This window comes from Cebus imitator, unplaced genomic scaffold (assembly GCF_001604975.1).
Source record: "Cebus imitator isolate Cc_AM_T3 unplaced genomic scaffold, Cebus_imitator-1.0 Scaffold50, whole genome shotgun sequence".
NCBI lineage: Eukaryota > Metazoa > Chordata > Mammalia > Primates > Cebidae > Cebus > Cebus imitator.
The window spans coordinates 6,221,912-6,239,896 of record NW_016107365.1 but is presented as its reverse complement, the minus strand read 5'-3'; the positions used below and the strand labels follow the sequence as shown (position 1 = coordinate 6,239,896).

General features: G+C 40.4%; 2 protein-coding genes across 3 annotated transcripts in view; one reads left to right on the top strand and one right to left on the bottom strand.

Annotated features, from left to right (window-relative positions):
- IQGAP2 (IQ motif containing GTPase activating protein 2) overlaps positions 1-17,985 on the bottom strand; it is a 306,128-nt gene that overhangs the window by 57,933 nt on the left and 230,210 nt on the right. For both annotated transcript variants that reach the window (XM_017527675.2, XM_037738181.1), the window contains exons 16-18: positions 16,140-16,282; positions 12,145-12,315; positions 721-804 (exon numbers count right to left, since the gene is read on the bottom strand). In XM_017527675.2, coding sequence (XP_017383164.1) covers positions 721-804; positions 12,145-12,315; positions 16,140-16,282 — 398 coding nt within the window. The remainder of the gene's footprint in view (positions 1-720; positions 805-12,144; positions 12,316-16,139; positions 16,283-17,985) is intronic.
- Positions 4,634-17,985, top strand: part of F2RL2 (coagulation factor II thrombin receptor like 2) — a 36,590-nt gene continuing 23,238 nt past the window's right edge. Inside the window, exon 1 of the mRNA XM_037738182.1 lies at positions 4,634-4,788. The gene's annotated coding sequence lies outside the window, so the exon portion shown is untranslated. The remainder of the gene's footprint in view (positions 4,789-17,985) is intronic.

The following is a 17,985-nucleotide window of genomic DNA, read 5'->3' as shown; positions in this document are numbered from 1 at the left end:
AAGTGATCCTCCTACCTCGGCCTCCCAAAGTGCTATGGATTACAGGTGTGAACCACTAAGTCTGGCCTAAAAGATCTTTAAACTAATCTGATTCTACTTTCCAGCTCCATTGCTTCAACACTGATCTGGATTTCCAAGCTGGAGGCTTGTAGATCTCTAAGTTGTAGATTTCCATGTTCATTTGGGTCCAGTCCTCTGATTTTCAGATCCATGACAGTGGACACCACAGTGCCCTTTCTTTCTCACTCAGAGCTATCCACCTGGGTGAAAGACTGGGTTCGACTAATTCAGCTCCCAAATAAAGGCCCTAAATTAGCTCTACTTCCTCTTATCATTGGTTTTGTTCTGCTATGTCTGAGCATTCAAAATATGCTTAAGCAAATGTGGAAAGAGAAACATGAAATAAAGCTGGGTTCTGCCTAGAGTTTAAATAACCAATTTGGACTTTCTAGACAAAGAATATTTATTGGTTACAGAACACTTTCACATGTGATTCTCATAACCACACATAAAGGACTTGAGGTTTTATAGTGGTTTAACTGACCTGCATGAAAAATGATTAGGTAAGTGAGCAGTAGAGCTGGGATTCAAACCCAGTACTGCCTTCGGACTTCAAGGCTCACACATACCCTCCCTTTCTATAGCTGGCTTTCATATTAAACAAGAAGTGAGGGGAAATGTTTAAGCTAAGCACTTGGTATGGTAGGAAAGGGTATTTACCTTCACAATAGAATCAGTATTATCAATGAACGTTTGCCGCCTGTGCATATACTCCTTCTGTTGTTTATATCCTTTCCAAAAAGCCTAAGGAAAAGAATGGGTTATAGAATTATTTACCAGCAAGTTTCCCAGTTTATCTAGGAAGTGCAAGAGCAGAGGACATTTCAGGTTGCAAGGAGCAGGAGCATTGTCAGGGACTCTCCCTTCAAATCTCATCTGGACACCCTCTCTGTGGGTAGCCAGCTAACCATGGCAGAGTAAATCAGCTCACAGCTGAGAATAAGCTTAGGATGGCAGAGCAACAATGATAAATTACATGCAGAAGCACAGCTCCTGCTGGAAAGATTACGAAGTCCCTGAGTGACAAGAAGGAATAGTAACACGGCATTTCTCCAAAATCTACAAACAGTATTAACTAGTTGCTAGTGGTATTTGATGACAAACAAACAAACAAAAATGCTGAAAATAATGCCTAGTATTAAGTATCTTTACTGCAGCAAGTGGCCCACCGTGGACCCGACTGGAAAGAAGGATGCTCCACCAACTTGTGGCCCAGAATCCCTTGGATCCCTGAGAATACTGGTGCTGCAACTGACCATCAATTCATCTATTCCCACATTAAGTTAAACAATGCTTCATCAACATAGCTTTATCTGATTATCAACATGAAGAACTTTTACAGGAAACACTTACAAAAACTGGACACAAACTAGTATCTTTAGAAGAATTAAATTCCTAACTGTTATCAGTTTATTCCAATTCATTTATGAGCACCTTTTTATTGAAAAATTTTTGTAACTCACCCCAATTCTGATACTCTTTTTCAAATCAGAATGGAAATAAAAGTTCCTTGTTAAAAAGGGCAAAAAAAATCAAATTATTATATTATTATTATTTTTTGAGATGGAGTTTCACTCTTGTTGCCCAGGATGGAGTGCAATGGTGCAATCTCAGTTCACTGCAACCTCTGCCTCCCAGGTTCAAGCGATTCTCCAGCCTCAGCCTCCTGTGTAGCTGGGATTACAGACATGCACCACCATACCAGGCTAATTTTGTTTTTTTAGTAGAGACAGAGCTTCTCCATGTTGGTCAGGCTAATCTCAAAATCCTGACCTCAGGTGAACCACCTGCCCCAGCCTCCCAAAGTGCTAGGATTACAGGCATGAGCCACCGTGCCTGGCCCAATTATACATATTTCTAAGCAAACAATTTGTACCTCAATGCCTAGAAGATCTATAAAAATACACAGTGAACAAAGAGAAAGGGTATATGTACCTGTGTAGCTATCTCTACTTCCACCTAACTACAGGTACTCTCTAAAGGGAACAACTACAGCTAGTGCTCGACTTACAACCACGATTGGGACCGGCAGACCAGTCGTAACACAGTTTGGTCGTTAAGTTGAGTAGGCTATATGTACAGTTGAAATGGTGCAAGCAGAGATGGTAGTGCTGCCGGAAGCTGGCCCGCACTGTCATACGCCCAGCTGGGCAACGTTTGCGCTGCCAGACGCGGAGCAGTCGTTGCTAGTGATTGTGGTTGTAAAGTCGAATGGTCGTAAGTTGCATAGGTCGTAAGTCGATCAATACCTGTATCTAACTTTTATTTTTTGAGATGGAGTATTACTCTGTTGCCCAGGCTGGAGTGCAGTGGTGCGATCCTGGCTCACTGTAACCTCTGCCTCCTAGGTTCAAGCAATTCTCCTGCCTCAGCCTCTTGAGTAGCTGGGACTACAGGCACGTGCCACCATGCCCAGCTAATTTTTGTATTTTTTAGTAGAGACAGGGTTTAACCATATCAGACAGGCTGGTCTCGAACTCCTGACCTCAGGTGATCTGCCCACCTTGGCGTCCCAAAGTGCTGGGATGACAGGCGTGAGCCACTGTGCCTGGCCTTTTAATTAGGTATCCTCTGAAATATGCAAATGTGTGAACACACATACTCCATCATTGTGTACACAAATACAAACTGACATAAAGATGTGAACTGGGCATGGTGGCTCATGCCTTGATATGGTTTGGATTTGTATCCCCACCCAAATCTCATGTCGAATTGTAATCCCTGATGTTTTAGAGACCTTCACAGCAGCCCCTGCCATCACAGGCTGGGAGGCCTAGGAGGGAAGAATGGTTTCATGGTCCAGGGCCAGGGCCTTGCTGCCCTGCATAGCCTCCAGACACTAATCCCTGCATCCCAGTCACTCCAGATCTAGCCATGGTTAAAAAGGGCCCAGGTACAGCTCGGAGGGTGAAACCATAAGCCTTAGTGGCTTCCATGTTATATTAGGCCTGTGGGTGCATAGAGTGCAAGAGTCAAGGCTTGGGAGCCTCTGTCTAGATTTCAGAGGATGTTTGGAAAAGCCTGGGTTTCCAGGCAGAAGCCTGCTGCAGGAACAGAACTATCATGAATCTCTGCTAGGGCAGTGGAGGAGAAATGTCGGGTTGGAGCCCCTACAGAGTCCCTGCTGGGGGACTGCCTAGTAGAGCTGTGAGCAGAGGGCCACCATCCTTCAGACCCCAGAATGGTAGATCCAATGACAGCTTGCACCCTGCGCCTGAAAAAGCCACAGACATTCAACATCAGCCACTGACAGCAGCCATGGGGAATGAGCCCTTCAAACATTCATTAGCACTTCAGCGCTTCAACTGTCAAACAATTTTAAAAACTCAAAAGGAGTAAAAAAACGTATTTACTCATATTTTTATTCTTCCAGCTATCCTTTCTTTCTTTCTGACGTTCTGAAATTTCTTCTTTCATCATTTCCTTTTTGTTTAGAGAGCTATCTGTAGGACTATGAGGGAAGGTTTGCTGGTAACAAGCGCTTTTAGTTTCTCCTTCATTCCTAAAGGGTATTTTTGCTGGATATAAAATTCTATGTTGACAGCCATTTTCTCTCCAGGTTCTACAAGTGTCTGGGTGTCTTGTTACAGGAGGGTGGAAGTCTGGACTTCCCACTCAGCCTTTGCTTCCCTGAAAAATCTTGCCCTTCCTTCTGGCCTTCTTAGGTTATGAAAAATCCTCTGTCATTAGAACTGTCTTCCTCTCATAGGTAAGTTGTTTCTATCTCACTGCTTTTCAAAATATTTTCTTTGTCTTTTATTTTCAGAAGTTTGACTATGATATATCTTTGTGTGAATTTTCTTCACTTTATCCTGTTTGGGGTTTGCTCAGCTTCTTGAATCTGTGTTTTTGGAATGCTTCTACTTTTATTTCAAGCACTTTGTCAGTACTGCCTCTTTCTCCTCTCCTCTGGGAATCAGACGATACAAATGTCAAATCTTCTGTTATAATCCTGTTGATCCCTGAGGCTCTATTTATTATTTTGTCAGTCTGTTTTCTCTCTGTTGTTCAGACCTGGACATTTCTATTGTGATAATCTCTAGTTCACTGATTCATTCCTCTGTCCTTCCATTCTGCTGCTAAGACTTTCATAGGGTTTCCACCTCTGTTACTATATTTTTCAGTTCTAAAAGTTACTATGTGGTTTATATACTTTGAATTATTTGCTGAGGCTTTACCTTTTTTCCCTGAGACGTTCTTTCTTTTGCTTCAAGTGTTAGTAATTGCTAATTGCTTATTGTGACATTTTAATGATAGCTGCTTTAAAAATCTTTGTCAGATAATTCCAACATCTGTCATCTCTGTGTGGGCACCCAGTAGTTGTTATTTTAAACTGAAGTTGTGATTTTCTTGGTTCTTGACATAAGTGACTGTTGTGATTGCAATATCCAAACAGCCCAAGTGACTGAACCTTAGACAATGTGGGTATTACGGGGTGCTGGATCTTATTTAATCCTACTGTTTTAGGTGGCTTTTCCTGACATTGTTTTGGCAAGGAAAATGTCGGGAGGCACTGCCTCATTACCAGGAGTGGGAGGAGAAGGCTAGGTTCTCCATTTGGCTTCTGACAAACATAACCTTCTTAAAGGTGGGGAGACAACAGCCAGGCTAGTGAACCTTGGGACCCAAAGAACCTTAACCACCAAGGTGGGGAAGGCCTCCTCATTACTGCAGGGAGGGGGTCCAGCAACCCACTGGCTCTCTGTTGATATCTCTCTGGCTGGGAAGGTAGGAGTGGCTTCTTATTACTTCCCATGTGGCCTCCATTGACCAACTGAGGGGAAAAGACCTCATTACCACTGACTGGATGGTGCAAACGTCCTACCTCTCCACCATGGCTCCTCTTACACCACTCTAGCAGGGAGAGGAAGGGCTGCCACATTACTGCTCAGTGGGCACGAGATCCAGATTCTACAAGTGTCTGTGTGCCTTGTTATAGTCTGGGAGATGGACGTCCAGGCTCCCCACTCAGGCTTTGCTGCTCTGGGTGGAAGCATTACAGTTTTTTTTCTGTGTGTGGTGTTTGGCTAGAGTAGAGTAGCTACTACCTGAAATTATTTCTGTCTTGCTAGACTGTTTCTTTCTTGGCCCTTTGGCTACAGAGAGCAGGCTTTCATTGGAGCCTGTATTAGTCCGTTTTCACGCTGCTGCTACAGGCATACCTGAGACTGGGAAGAAAAATAGGTTTAATCAACTCACAGTTCCACATGGCTGAGGAGGCTTCGCAGTCATGGCAGAAGGCAAAAGGCACTTCTTACATGGTGGCAGCAAGAGAGAATGAGAAAGAAGCAAAAGCAGAAACTCCTTATAAAACCATCAGATCTGGAGAGACTTACTCACGACCACAAGAACAGTATAGGGGAAACTGCCCCCATGATTCAATTATCTCACACCGGGTCCCTCCCACAACATGTGGGAATTATGGAAGTACAATTTAAGATGAGATTCGAGTGGTGACACAGAACCAAACCATATCAGAGCCTGTACCCACTGGCATTTCTGGGTCGCCAGCCTCTTCAGCTCTAGGTAAGCAAAATATAAACAAAAAGAAAACTCAAAGAACTCATCACTATATCATTCTTTGGGTCCCAGGGTTTGCTAATTAGTCTGACTTTTTTCTCTTCATCTTTAAGTGTTATGTTTGTTTATACATAATATTGGAGGCTTTTAGTTGTATTTATGAACAGGGAAAGAACGTGCGTTCCATTTCCCTAGAAGTGGAAGCCAAGCCCAAATAATTTTTAAGTCCTTAAAGTTTATAATTTTCTATATTATTAAGGCTGTATGAATCTACTCCTTGACAAAATTCAAGATGTTAAAAAAAAAAAAAATCAGAAGTGTCAACAGCAATTATGACCCAAGAGGATCAACTAAAAATTTATTAGCACTAAGAGTTCATCCTGGTGACTAGTTATAAAAAGAATATAAAATTGATAAATTTTCTACATGTCAAGAATAAACAACATAATAGAACAAAGATATTATTCACAATAGCAGAAAAAGATACAGAGGAGTAAACTTAACAAATATAAAAGAATGAAATTATAAGGTACACTTTGGAACAGATTAATAAATGGAAAAAGATTAATGTCTGAATGGTAAAGTTGATTATAAGGATGGCAATTGCCTCAAAAAAACCTTAAACTTCAAAGAAATCATTTAAAAACACTGGAATGGGTCGAATTTTATCAAATGCTTTTTCAGTAGCTATTGAAATGAGCACATAGGGTTTTTCTCCCTTAAGCTCTTATGGTGATAAAGAACTACACAGGAAGATGAATTATCTGGAGTTTTGAAACTGGAATGATCTTAACAGTACTTCTCAAACTTTAATGTGAATATAAAATCATCCGAGGATCTTGCCAGAATGCAGGTTAGGATTCAGTAGGCCTCGGGGAAGGCTTGAGATTGTGTACTTTTGCCAATCTTCCAGGCAAAGACAGCATTGGATATGTGGTCCACACATTAAATGATAAAAGTATAAATAACCAAAATAAAGGATTTAAATTGATTATCTAGGTAGAAAATGCTACCATGGGATTTGTCACAGTGTGACACTTCTGAGATAGGCAAAATTCTCTGATGTCACCAACAGTTGCTCACAAAAGTGGCCCAATAGCACAACAGAGACTAGGGGAAGTGGACCTTAATCATGGGACTCCATGGCAGTCTAACCAGTAAAAAAAGTGTTGTGGGTCAGGCGGGGTGGCTTATTCCTGTAATCCCAGCACTTTGGGAGACCAAGGCAGCAGATCACCAGGTCAGGAGTTCAAGACCAGCCTGGCCAATATGGTGAAAACCATATTGTCTACTAAATATACAAAAATTAGCCCGGTGTGGTGGCATGCACCTGTAGTCCCAGCTACTCGGGAGGCTGAGGCAGGAGAATCACTTGAACCTGGGAGGTGGAGGTTGCAGTCAGTGCAGACTGCAACACTGCACTCTAGCCTCGGCAACAGAGCGAGACTGACTCTCTCTCTCTCTGTCACACACACACACACACACACACACACACACACACACAGTGTTGTGATGGATCTTAACAGTTTGTATATTTTGGTGGTTAACATTGGTTTAAAGCACAGAATTGCAATTGTTTGAATGTATATTATAAATCCCGCTCCTTCCTTAGTCCATACTGAAGGCTAAACAAGATAATTGGAATTAATTCAAGTTCCCATTCTGCTCTTCTGGAATTACCTAAACTTCAAAAACACTGTTAATCTCAATTACCTGAGATCTGCAAACATTCTGAATAAGTAATGTGCCATAATAACAGATGATTTAATATTGAATCATTCCTGCATTGTCAAAATGACCCCATTTGTCCATTCTGTTTTTTTTTCTTTTAATGTACTAAGGCTTAAGTATGTGTGTCACCAGGATTTACCTTGAGAGTTCATTATTATGTTTCATCTTATTATTATTTATGTAAATTTTTCTGGTATTCTTCTACATATGAGTATTACCTTTCCAAACAAAGGCAGATTGGCTTGGAATAGAATTTTTTTGCTCCTGGACATGAACAGATACTTCTCAAAAGAAGACATTTATGTGGCCAAAAAACATATGAAAAAAAGCTCATCATCACTAGTCATTAGGAAAATGCAAATCAAAACCACATTGAGATACCATCTCACATCAGTTAGAATGGTGATCATTAAAAGTCAGAGACAACAGATGCTGGAGAGGCTGTGGAGAAATAGGAACGCTTTTACACTGTTGGTAGGAGTGTAAATTAGTTCAACCATTGTGGAAGACAGTGCGGTGATTCCTTAAGGATCTAGATCCAGAATATACCATTTGACCCAGCAATTCCATTACTGGATATATACCCAAAAGATTATAAATCATTCTACTATAAAGACACATGCACACTTACGTTTCCTGTGGCAGTGTTCACAATAGCAAAGACTTGGAACCAACCCAAATGCCTATCAGTGATAGAATGCATAAATAAAATGTGGCGCATATACATGGCAGAATACTATGCAGCCATAAAAAAGGATGAGTTCATGTCCTTTGCAGGGACATAGACAAAGCTGGAAACCACCATTCTCAGCAAACTAACACAGGAACAGAAAACCAAGCACCCCATGTTCTCACTCATAAGTGGGAGTTGAACAATGAGAACACACGGACACAGGGAGGGGAACATCACACACCGGGGCCTGCTGGGCAGCGTGGGGCTAGGGGAGAGAGAGAATTAGGAGAAATACCTAATGTAGATGATGGGTTGATGGGTGCAGCAAACTGCCATAGCATGTGTATACCTATGTAACAAGCCTGCACGTTCTGCACATGTATCCCAGAACTTAAAGTACAATAATAAAAAAAAAATTTTTTTTGCTCCATGGAAGCAGAATACTACATGCCTCATATTTCATTTGCCAAAAAACTGTTTTTCTTTTTTTAGTCTGTTTTAGTTCCATTGAGATGAGCTTTTATTCTGTGCTAACAGCAGAACTCTTGTGCGTAGTCATAATATTGCAAGCTCCTCTCTAATTAGAGGCTGTTTATAAGCAAATATGGGTATAAAGTGGATATAAAGAAACTTGGAAAGTTATAGGCAGAAAGGATTTACAGGCTGGGTGCAGTGGCTTATGCTATAACCCCAGCACTTTATGGGGGCGGAGGTGGGCGGATCACTTGAGGCTAGGAGTTCAAGACCAACCTGGCCAACATGGTGAAACTCTGTCTCTATAAAAAATACAGAAATAAGCTGGGTGTGGTGGCACATGCCTGTAATCCCACCTGCTTGGTAGGCTGAGGCATGAGAATTGCTTGAACCCAGGAGGTGGAGGTTGCAGTGAGCTGGGATGGTGCCACTACATTCCAGCCTGGGCGTCAGAGCAAGACTCTGTTAAATTAAAAAAATTAAATAAAAAAAAAAAAGGATTTACAAAAATGGCAATCTCATTCTCCTGTCTGGTATGGAAACTTGTGGGAAAATTTATAATAGTCATTTTATTTGTTTTGTTTTCTAGTACTATAACAAATATATTTCTGTGCAGAAATCTCTATAAAAAAGTCTTTCAAAACACTTAGACCTCAGAGGTCACTGCTCTGTTTTATAGACCTTAACTATTACTCTCTGGGAAATATGGCTTGATACACTGGCTGCTATGCGTGAAAACCGGACACTGAGTACAGATCTATTCAAATCACCAATGCCAACTTCTGATGCGCAAAATACTTGTGTGATCTCAGTTAGCCAAGAGAGCCCTAAACATGAACCTCTTTTCCCCCTCCTCAAAGGTAAAAAAAATCCGGCAATCTATAGGAGTAGTCAGTTACATTAAAACAACTGAGGCCCGACTCTCCCAGGTCATCCCCTTCCTCCTCGCCCACAGACTCTGCCGCTGCTCCTGGCGTTGTGAAGTTCCTTCAGAGTCGCCTGTTTTTCTTCACCAGGATGCTGGTGGCGCTCCCTAAGCTGAAGTTCAATAATTCATTAATTCGCAGGGCTACGTTTTGGTGTTTGCCACTATTATGTCCTTTCCTAAAAAGTAGTATACTAGCTTTCTTCAGTTCAAGAGAAAAACTTCGTCCTTTAGTTACCTATTCTATCCCATTTCATTTTTTCTGGTGTCTTTCTGTGCCACACCAACAATATCAATATCGGCTCCCCATTATCTGTCCTCTGAGTCATTATCTCTAACACCTTGCCATTTCTAAAGTTTATCAAGCACTTAAGCACAAACTAGGAGCCATCTGTTATGTGAATTACTCCAGTCAGTTGTCACCACCCTGCAATAAAATGGGCCTTATACTTTTCCCATGAAAAACTGTGTTTTTAATCATCTATTCTTTCCCTCAGCTTTGGTGGATTTTTCTTCAGCTTTCCGTGTCTGCTGCAATTATGTTCAGTGCCTATTTTGCATTCTGCAGTTATAAATTCATTTACATTCTATGATGTCATTATTTCCCTTCCTCTCCTTAGTTGTCAGCTGTCTTTTCATTTTATTATTCTGTTGTCTTCTTAATTTGATGAAGTCCACGTCGTATCAAATTCCTTGACAGTATAAAGCAGTTTCAGTATAAAATTTTCTCCTGTCTTCTGGAAGAGTAACTCTAGATGTCTACGCCATTTATATTTTGAAAGTTACATTCCTTTTTCTGTTTTTGATATAAGATTTTTTTTGTTTATGAGCAGATTTTTTTTTTTTTCTGGTTCACTCAGGAAATTGTATCAGGGACTTCTAACTGCTCAAGAATAATATAGCTATGTAGATTCTCCTTGACTTCCCTCTGCATTGACCTGAGCACCTCCCAGTTAACTCCCCAAGCATTTGAGACAGAGGAATGGATGTTGATCATGCACATTCTCTGTACCACTACTCAGTTCCCTGGCAGACCACCGAGGGCAGGGAGGGTGGTGTAGCTGCGGTATAGCTGGCCTTGGCCTAGGAGCTTTGCCTTTGTATTTCTCTCCAAATTGGTTAAGACTGTGGTGTCGGGGGGCAGTTCAGCCAGCTAGGAAGCTCACAGTGTTTTATGTAGGGGAACTTCTCAGATATCAGAACATTTTCCTACTTGAAGGTGAACTAGCCACTTTGGTGAGAAATGAGATTAGCATGACACCCTTTGGTTCATGGTCTCTTGGTTTTATGGGTCAGCAGGTTCCATTTCTGTCGATGCATAGTTACTTCTGGTCCCCATCTGTGAAGTAGGATTACCTTTAGACTTCATGCCCTCTGCATTGGAAAATTGTCAGAAGACTGAAAAAAAGGCATGGTGAGATGACTTCACGGTTTGATGGCTGCCTCTTCAATTGTTTTGCCTCTGCTGAGGCGGAGAAAAAAGGCTCCATATGATTGTTCCTATCCTTTCCCCATTTCTCTCATCCTTCAGCCCTGGTTTCTAATACAGAGGGATTCTATACTGGTGGGTTCTGTGGCACATCTTCCAACTGCAACTCTGCTGTGTGCCCTGAGACTGGAGAGTGTGGGGTCTAAATTTTATATTGGCTGACATGTGAATTTTGTGCAAAACTGGAGCCTCATCAATGTAGGTGACTAGTTTTAGGCTTTTGTTCATTTCCTGTGTGTTTTGCCTACTACTTGTTTAAAGAATGAATAAATTGAAAACTCATTGGCCCACCTAGAAAAATCCTTTAAGTGTTAGATTTATAGTAGGAATTTCTTTTATAAAGTTGATTGTTTCTGCTTTGCTTATAATATCTTAAGCTCCAAGCAAATTTAAACATGCAAGCACCTATCATGTGTAAGATACAAGAAGACAAATGTTTGTAAAATTCATTTTCTGCCTTGGACATTACAGTTAGGTGGGAAAAGCAGATGAGTTCACCAGTGACCACACAAAAAAGAACCTCTTCAACAGAAAAACTTCCAATTTAGGAAACTCAAAAGTAAAAACCCATCAGACTTTGCCAGTTGCTAACAATGTCCCTTTGAATTCACAAGAAAAAGAACAAACTCACAGCCTTTCAGAAATCAGTGTGGTGATTCACAGAGGGCGCTACAGGAATACAGAAGAGAAACATCTAAGCCTGGCAAATTCTTCTTCTGCCAACCAGAAAGTTTGGACAAGTCTTGCAAGCTTAAGAACAACTTATGGCAAACAATTTGGGAATGAAAGTTTCTCCCGGAGGCCTGAATAAGAGTGACAGATTGCAGAAGGTGGAAGACATTCTTAGAGATGCTAAATCTGTTTATTTCATTAGTTCTCCTGTTCTTTCAGGATAGAAGAGCACAGAAACTAAGATGCCACTCAACATCCACTAACCACAGAAGCCAAACTGTAAAGTCCCCGAGTCAGATGTGATTTCAACTCAGATCCAAGGCATGTCCTTTTGGGTCCAACTAGGGTGGCAGCAGGTGGATCTGTACAAATCTGCAGTGCTCCTAAATTTGCCCTAGAAGACCATAGGTTAAGTCATTCATCATCAATATGCTTCCCATTTTAAAGCCTTAGTGAAGTAGACTAGTGGCACTGATTATGTAAAAACATGCTGTCAGATTTATTTGTTAGAATGCCAGTAGTTGACTAGTCAATTATAAAATAAAACATTTTCAGGTGGTATGACAGTTTGCTGTAAAAAGTGGTAGGTGATCCACATACCTGTATTTTGACCACATTCTCTTCTTGTTCATGCAAAAACGATTTTCTAGCTTCAAACTCTTCCCTAAGGATGGGTCCTGAGCTTGTGGCTTGAAAGCGAAGAAGCAACTCTTCTGAAGCAGACCATATATTCTCACGAATGTAACCTACTGTGACTTCCTCAATAATGTCCTGGCAAGAGATATTTCTTATCGTTACACTTCACACATCATTTGAAAGGCAGACATAGAATAGCTTCTGATAGTTTATCTTTGAAAGGCACACATAGAATAGCTTCTGATAGTTTATCTTTTAGAAAGTAATATGGATGTCTCTTTTTGGCTTGGTTTAAAAACAAATGTAAGCAGAGCTGAGGGGTGAAACTGGCTTAGCTTCTTTCTAGCAATATGATTTTGGCATCTCTGGCTTGGTGCTGAGGTAGGATGAGAATGTGGCTCAATGATCTCAGGATTTGGAGATGGAGATGTACAGATGATGCCGACAAGGACCAGGCGTGAGGACTGATCTCCAAAGAATGTAAAGGGACAAGGATGCTTTCTGCAAAAACATGCATCACCTTCCACCTCCCTTGGGCTCCCAAGGAAAAGATTATAACGACCACGAGGATCTCAGACTTCTTTTCCATTTCTTCCCCAGGCCACAGTAGACAGATCCCTGTAACCAGCTGGGGCAAAACTCAAAATGATGCTCTGGGGCTAAAGAAAAAGGGGTGGGAGAAGCAAGACAAGTGCTATTAAGGACAGATGGGGGAAATCTAGAAGAATGAGAAAAAAGGAAGAAGGAGGTTATAAGAAAGTTTTATGTGGGGTATGAACTGGGTTTACTTTTATGCTCAATGAGAGATGCAAAGAAATACTGGACTGTCACTTCTGCAGCTGATGACTCTAGAAGTGAAAGTCCAGTCTTTCTCTGCATCTCTCATTGAGCATAAAAGTAAACCCAGTTTATACCCCACATAAAACTTTCTTATCTTGTATAACTGGAATCAATGGTTTTGGTTAAAGAGCTAAAAGTAAAATCATACAAAAGATGCATACACATCTTTAAGAGAAGACATATGTATGCATTCATTGAATAAAACCAGTAATGTCAGGTTGTTTAGAAGAAACGCAATTTTTTAAAACAGTGTTAGACACTTCCACTGGTTAATAATCTTAACAGACTGATGCTCAATATAAGGAAAAGTTATATCTGGGGCATATCTTGGGATGTCACATGAGCAGTTTTTGATTTTAAATGTTAAATCTTCGATGCTGCTTCTTTATAGTTTGATACATCTTTTCAACCATGGCATATGTTTTTAGTATGTCTATAATTTCTTTTTTTTTCAAAATTGGTACTAATAATCCATTGCTACAATGTAATTTTTCTAAAACTTGTATGAACCCTGAACATCTGAAATTAGTCAATAAATTATGTTCTTCACTATCTTCTTGTCATTAAGCATTTTTGGTAGCAATGATTAGACTCAGATCATGTTTTTTTTCCTCAAGATTTTAGTAAATACTGCATTGGTGATTCTATCTACAATACTGCTTCACTGTGATATCTTTGATGTTGACTTTGAAGGATTCTGTAAGATGTGTGTTCTTGTTTTTAATTATCATCAGTATTCCTCTGCGTGGATCCATCATCAGAAGTTTTCATATCTTTGGGTCCAACTTTTGGTCTTAAATCCACATCAATCTTGGTGAATATTCCTTTAAGAGTATTACCCTTGGGAAGCATTACTCACTTTTTAAAGTACCTGTGTATTTCTTAAGCCACCAACTTGTGTTATTAATTCCAGAGCAATGAGCACATGATATAACCACTCAGAGATGCTGGTGACTGTGTCAAAAACAAGGCAAAAAGTGGAAAAGATACGAGAGTAGAAGTTGGAAGCACTGGAAATAAATCACCGTTTATTGACAAAATCTATACAAACTGCACAATTAGTACAAGCTGGTTCACCTACTCTGTGCCTCAGTTTCCTCACTTAGAAAAATAGAAGATGAGAATATTTGTTCTATCTCTACTTAGAGGATAATTTAGGGATCAAAGTGATGCGAAAGTACATTGGAAAGTGAAACTGTATACAAAGGAGGGGTAGCTGGCTATGCGTATGGTTTCAGAAGACCTTGTATGAGCAGTTTCATACATTCTTTGGGTATTTGTAGGCACACCAGTCAGAAAGGCTACTTTCTGCCATAACTTGTTTCAGACACCTTTCTACAAGGGTTGATTCCAATTTCACATTCCTCTGACTTTATTCCCTCCTGTTTCTTCAGGGCCTTCCACCAGCCTCAGACAAAGCAAGAAGAAAGAAGGCCATTCGGCAAGATCTACCTCACTACTTGTTTATAACTAAGTCTTTTGTTTCAGGAATCCCCACAGAGCATTTAGTTCCTTATTTCCATGTTGGAAGAAAATATTCAGATCTAACAAAGCCATGATCATACAGATAATCTATTGTCAAAGTGCTCCTCTCATCCCTCTATGTGGGGAGGGGCAACTAAAAAATGAATGAAATTCAGTGACCTAGAACTAAAACAAAAAAAGAGTTCTTTTGGCTGTACTTTTTCTCATAGCTTTACTCTTATCTTTTTTTTTGTAAACACTTGAGCCCTGGGCTCCTGTACATATAAAAACTGCTGACTATTTGGAAGGGAATAATGGACAAGGCACATGGGGAAATCAGGAGGACCCCAGAGACTCCGGCCAGTCTTCTTTATAATGAGAAAAAGCATCTGAGATGATTCTATTGCAGACTTTTCAGGGTTTTTTTTGGTTTGTTTGTTTTTTTTGTTTTTTTCCTGAGACAGAGACTAGTTCTTGTCGCCCAGGCTGGAGTGCAATGGCACGATCTTGGCTCACTGCAACCTCTGCCTCCTGGGTTCAAGCAATTCTCCTGCCTCAGCCTCCCAAGTAGCTAGGATTACAGGTCCCGGCCACCACATCCAGCTAATTTTTGTATTTTTAGTAGAGATGGGGTTTCACCTAAGGTAGAGTTTTCTATATGGGTTTCTTCTTTCTGTATTTAAAATAACAAATATTCTCCCAAAAGAGAAACAAACAGAAAATAACAAATGTCCTAATAGACAATAACGATGCTCCCTAAGGCACTGTTTGTTTACTCCTAATGAGAAGCTCAGATAGGTACTATTTATATAGTTTGGTTAAAAGAGATGAGAGGAGGGATAAATTGCTTTCAATAAGAAAAATCTGGTAGAAGAAAGCTTTCAAATATGAGTCAAGCATTAGTTAAAAGGGACCTTTAGTAGTTAAATACAAATTTCAATTTGATGTGTCATGGTTAGCTCTTGGTTAGTACAATACATGGACACGTGGCTAACTTTTACATCAGTTAATCGAATGCCAAGTATAAGATACACTCAACTGTGTTGTTTACGCTTACATTTGGACAAGGGTACATCCAGAGCTCTAGAATGTTATGCAATGAAAACATGCTAAGATGACCATCTCAGAAGAAGTAAACATTTAATGTTTACCATCCTGCTCTTTGCCCAACTCTGTTCTCTGCTTCTGAAGCCGTCCTGGAGATGGCGGGCCATGTGTGGCAGAGATGCCCTCTCCAGCACTTCATAGAAAAAAAATGACATTTTGGTTTGAAAGGTACAAGGTTAAGTTGCAGGCTGAGAGGGGGGGAAAGAAATACCTTTTAAATATTGACAACCAAGAAATTATCATTAATTGAGCTTAATTAAGTCAAGGAAAATCAAGATTGATTTCTTAGGGTAATGTACCATCTCAAATAAATAGTAAAATATTTCTTCCCCCTGCTGTATTTGGTTTTGTCAAGCCAATGTGGAAAAAAACCTGCAAATTAGTAACAATGCAGCCACATTCAACTGTAGTTCATGAAGACTTTATCACATATCCAGGCTTCAGATAAGTCAGTTAGTTCCTCTCATCACTTCCATGATACAGAAATAGAAAGCCAGTCACATTTAACTTTATACAGTACAATTAGCCACCAAACAGCAACTTCCTACCTCAATTTCTTTTCCCATGAGCCATGATTCTTTATACAAGCACGATTCAGGTGTGACCCAGGAACTCTCTTTTGAATCGATGTTGTAATAGTAGTCATATTGTTCGTGCAGGTTGAGTTTGAGCCATGAACCTTCACTAGACACTAAAGAAAAAAGTTTGTTAAATTCTACAGAGAGACAGTGAACCCTTAAACATTAGTGTAGTTTCTTCAATATGTAAAGTAATTGAATCTGTTTTTCACCAAACATTTAGACAGTCTAAGTCAACAGCATCAGAAATGACCCACTAACATGGAATGAATTCGATAGATTTAATGGCAGATCCCTGCTAAGCTAAGAAAAGGAAGAGACACAAATGCCTAAGGCTAGCTCTAGAGCTCAAATCTTTCATGAGGATGATAAAAACATGTTTAGCTGGGCCGGGCATGGTGGCTCTTGCCTGTAATCCCAGCACTTTGGGAGGCTGAGACAGGTGGACCATGAGGTCAGGAGATTGAGACCATCCTGGCCAACATGGTGAAACCCTGTCTTTATTAAATAGCAAAATACAAAAAATTAGCCAGGCGTGGTGGTACACACCTGTAGTCCCAGCTACACAGGAAGCTGAGGCAGGGGAATCACCTGAACCCGGGAGGCGGAGATTGCAGTGAGCCGAGATATCACCGTTACACTCCCAGCTTGGCAACAGAGCTAGACTCCATATATATATTAAAAAAAAAAGTTTGGCCAAAACCAGCCGAAGAGATAGAAAAGCAAACAATAATTGTAAGTCCCAGGTAGATGCAAACAACAACACATGTAGACAAAGGAGACCAATTGGCAAGATCCTCTTTGCTTACAACGTTTTCCTACAACTTCTCCAATAAATAGACCCATAAGGACTGTGGACTGTGGCCCTTATTTAAGGAGGGCCAATGATCTGCATTAAACCAAAGTAGAACCTTTGGAAACAGCGTTATTCAAAGTACAAAATGGCATATGCGTAACACAAAAGTCAACTGAAGCAGGGAAAAAGAAAATTCCTGTTCCCCTGACTCATTTTGTGCTATACAACCACACAAAATAAGAAAAAAATTTTTTTGAAATAACTAATTTTGGGGGAGGGATATTAGAAAAACCTATGGTAGTCATGACTTAGGTTGATCAGGAATGTCTCCTCCTCATGAATCCATGGGCTATACTTCATTAGACATCTGTTTATTTTGTTGAATGATTCTGATCCCAGGCCTGAGAGCTAAACACAGCAGAAAAACCTAAGAAGTTCTAACTTAGACTAAGCTAAGTCAACTGTACCAAGTGAGAATTGACTCATTGCCTTTACAGGTAAATCAAAGTTTAAGTGAATTTCTTCACAGAATATTGAAATGCATTGAAATAACTAAATAGGGGTAACTTTAAGGCTCTCTTTTTTCCTTTTTTTTTTTGAGGCAGAGTTTGACTCTTGTTGCCCAGGCTGGAGTGCAATGGCACAATCTCGGCTCACTGCAACCTCCACCTCCCGGGTTCAAGCGATTCTCCTGCCTCAGCCTCCAAAGTAGCTGGGACTATAGGCATGTGCCATCGTGCCTGGCTAATTTCATGTTTTTAGTAGAGATGGGTTTCTTCATGTTGGTCAGGCAGGTCTTGAACTCCAGACCTCAGGTGATCTGCCCGCCTCTGCCTCCCAAAGTGCTGGGATTACAGGTGTGAGCCACCACACCTGGCCTAAGGCTCTTTAATATGTGTTGATTCTTCATTTGGTTTTAAATGCCCCTCACCTGTTCTTTCTGTTTGTCAATGCCCAGGAAGAAAGATGTATCTCTTTTCAATGGGCAGTCAGACATCCTGTTCATCTGTTTAGAAACAT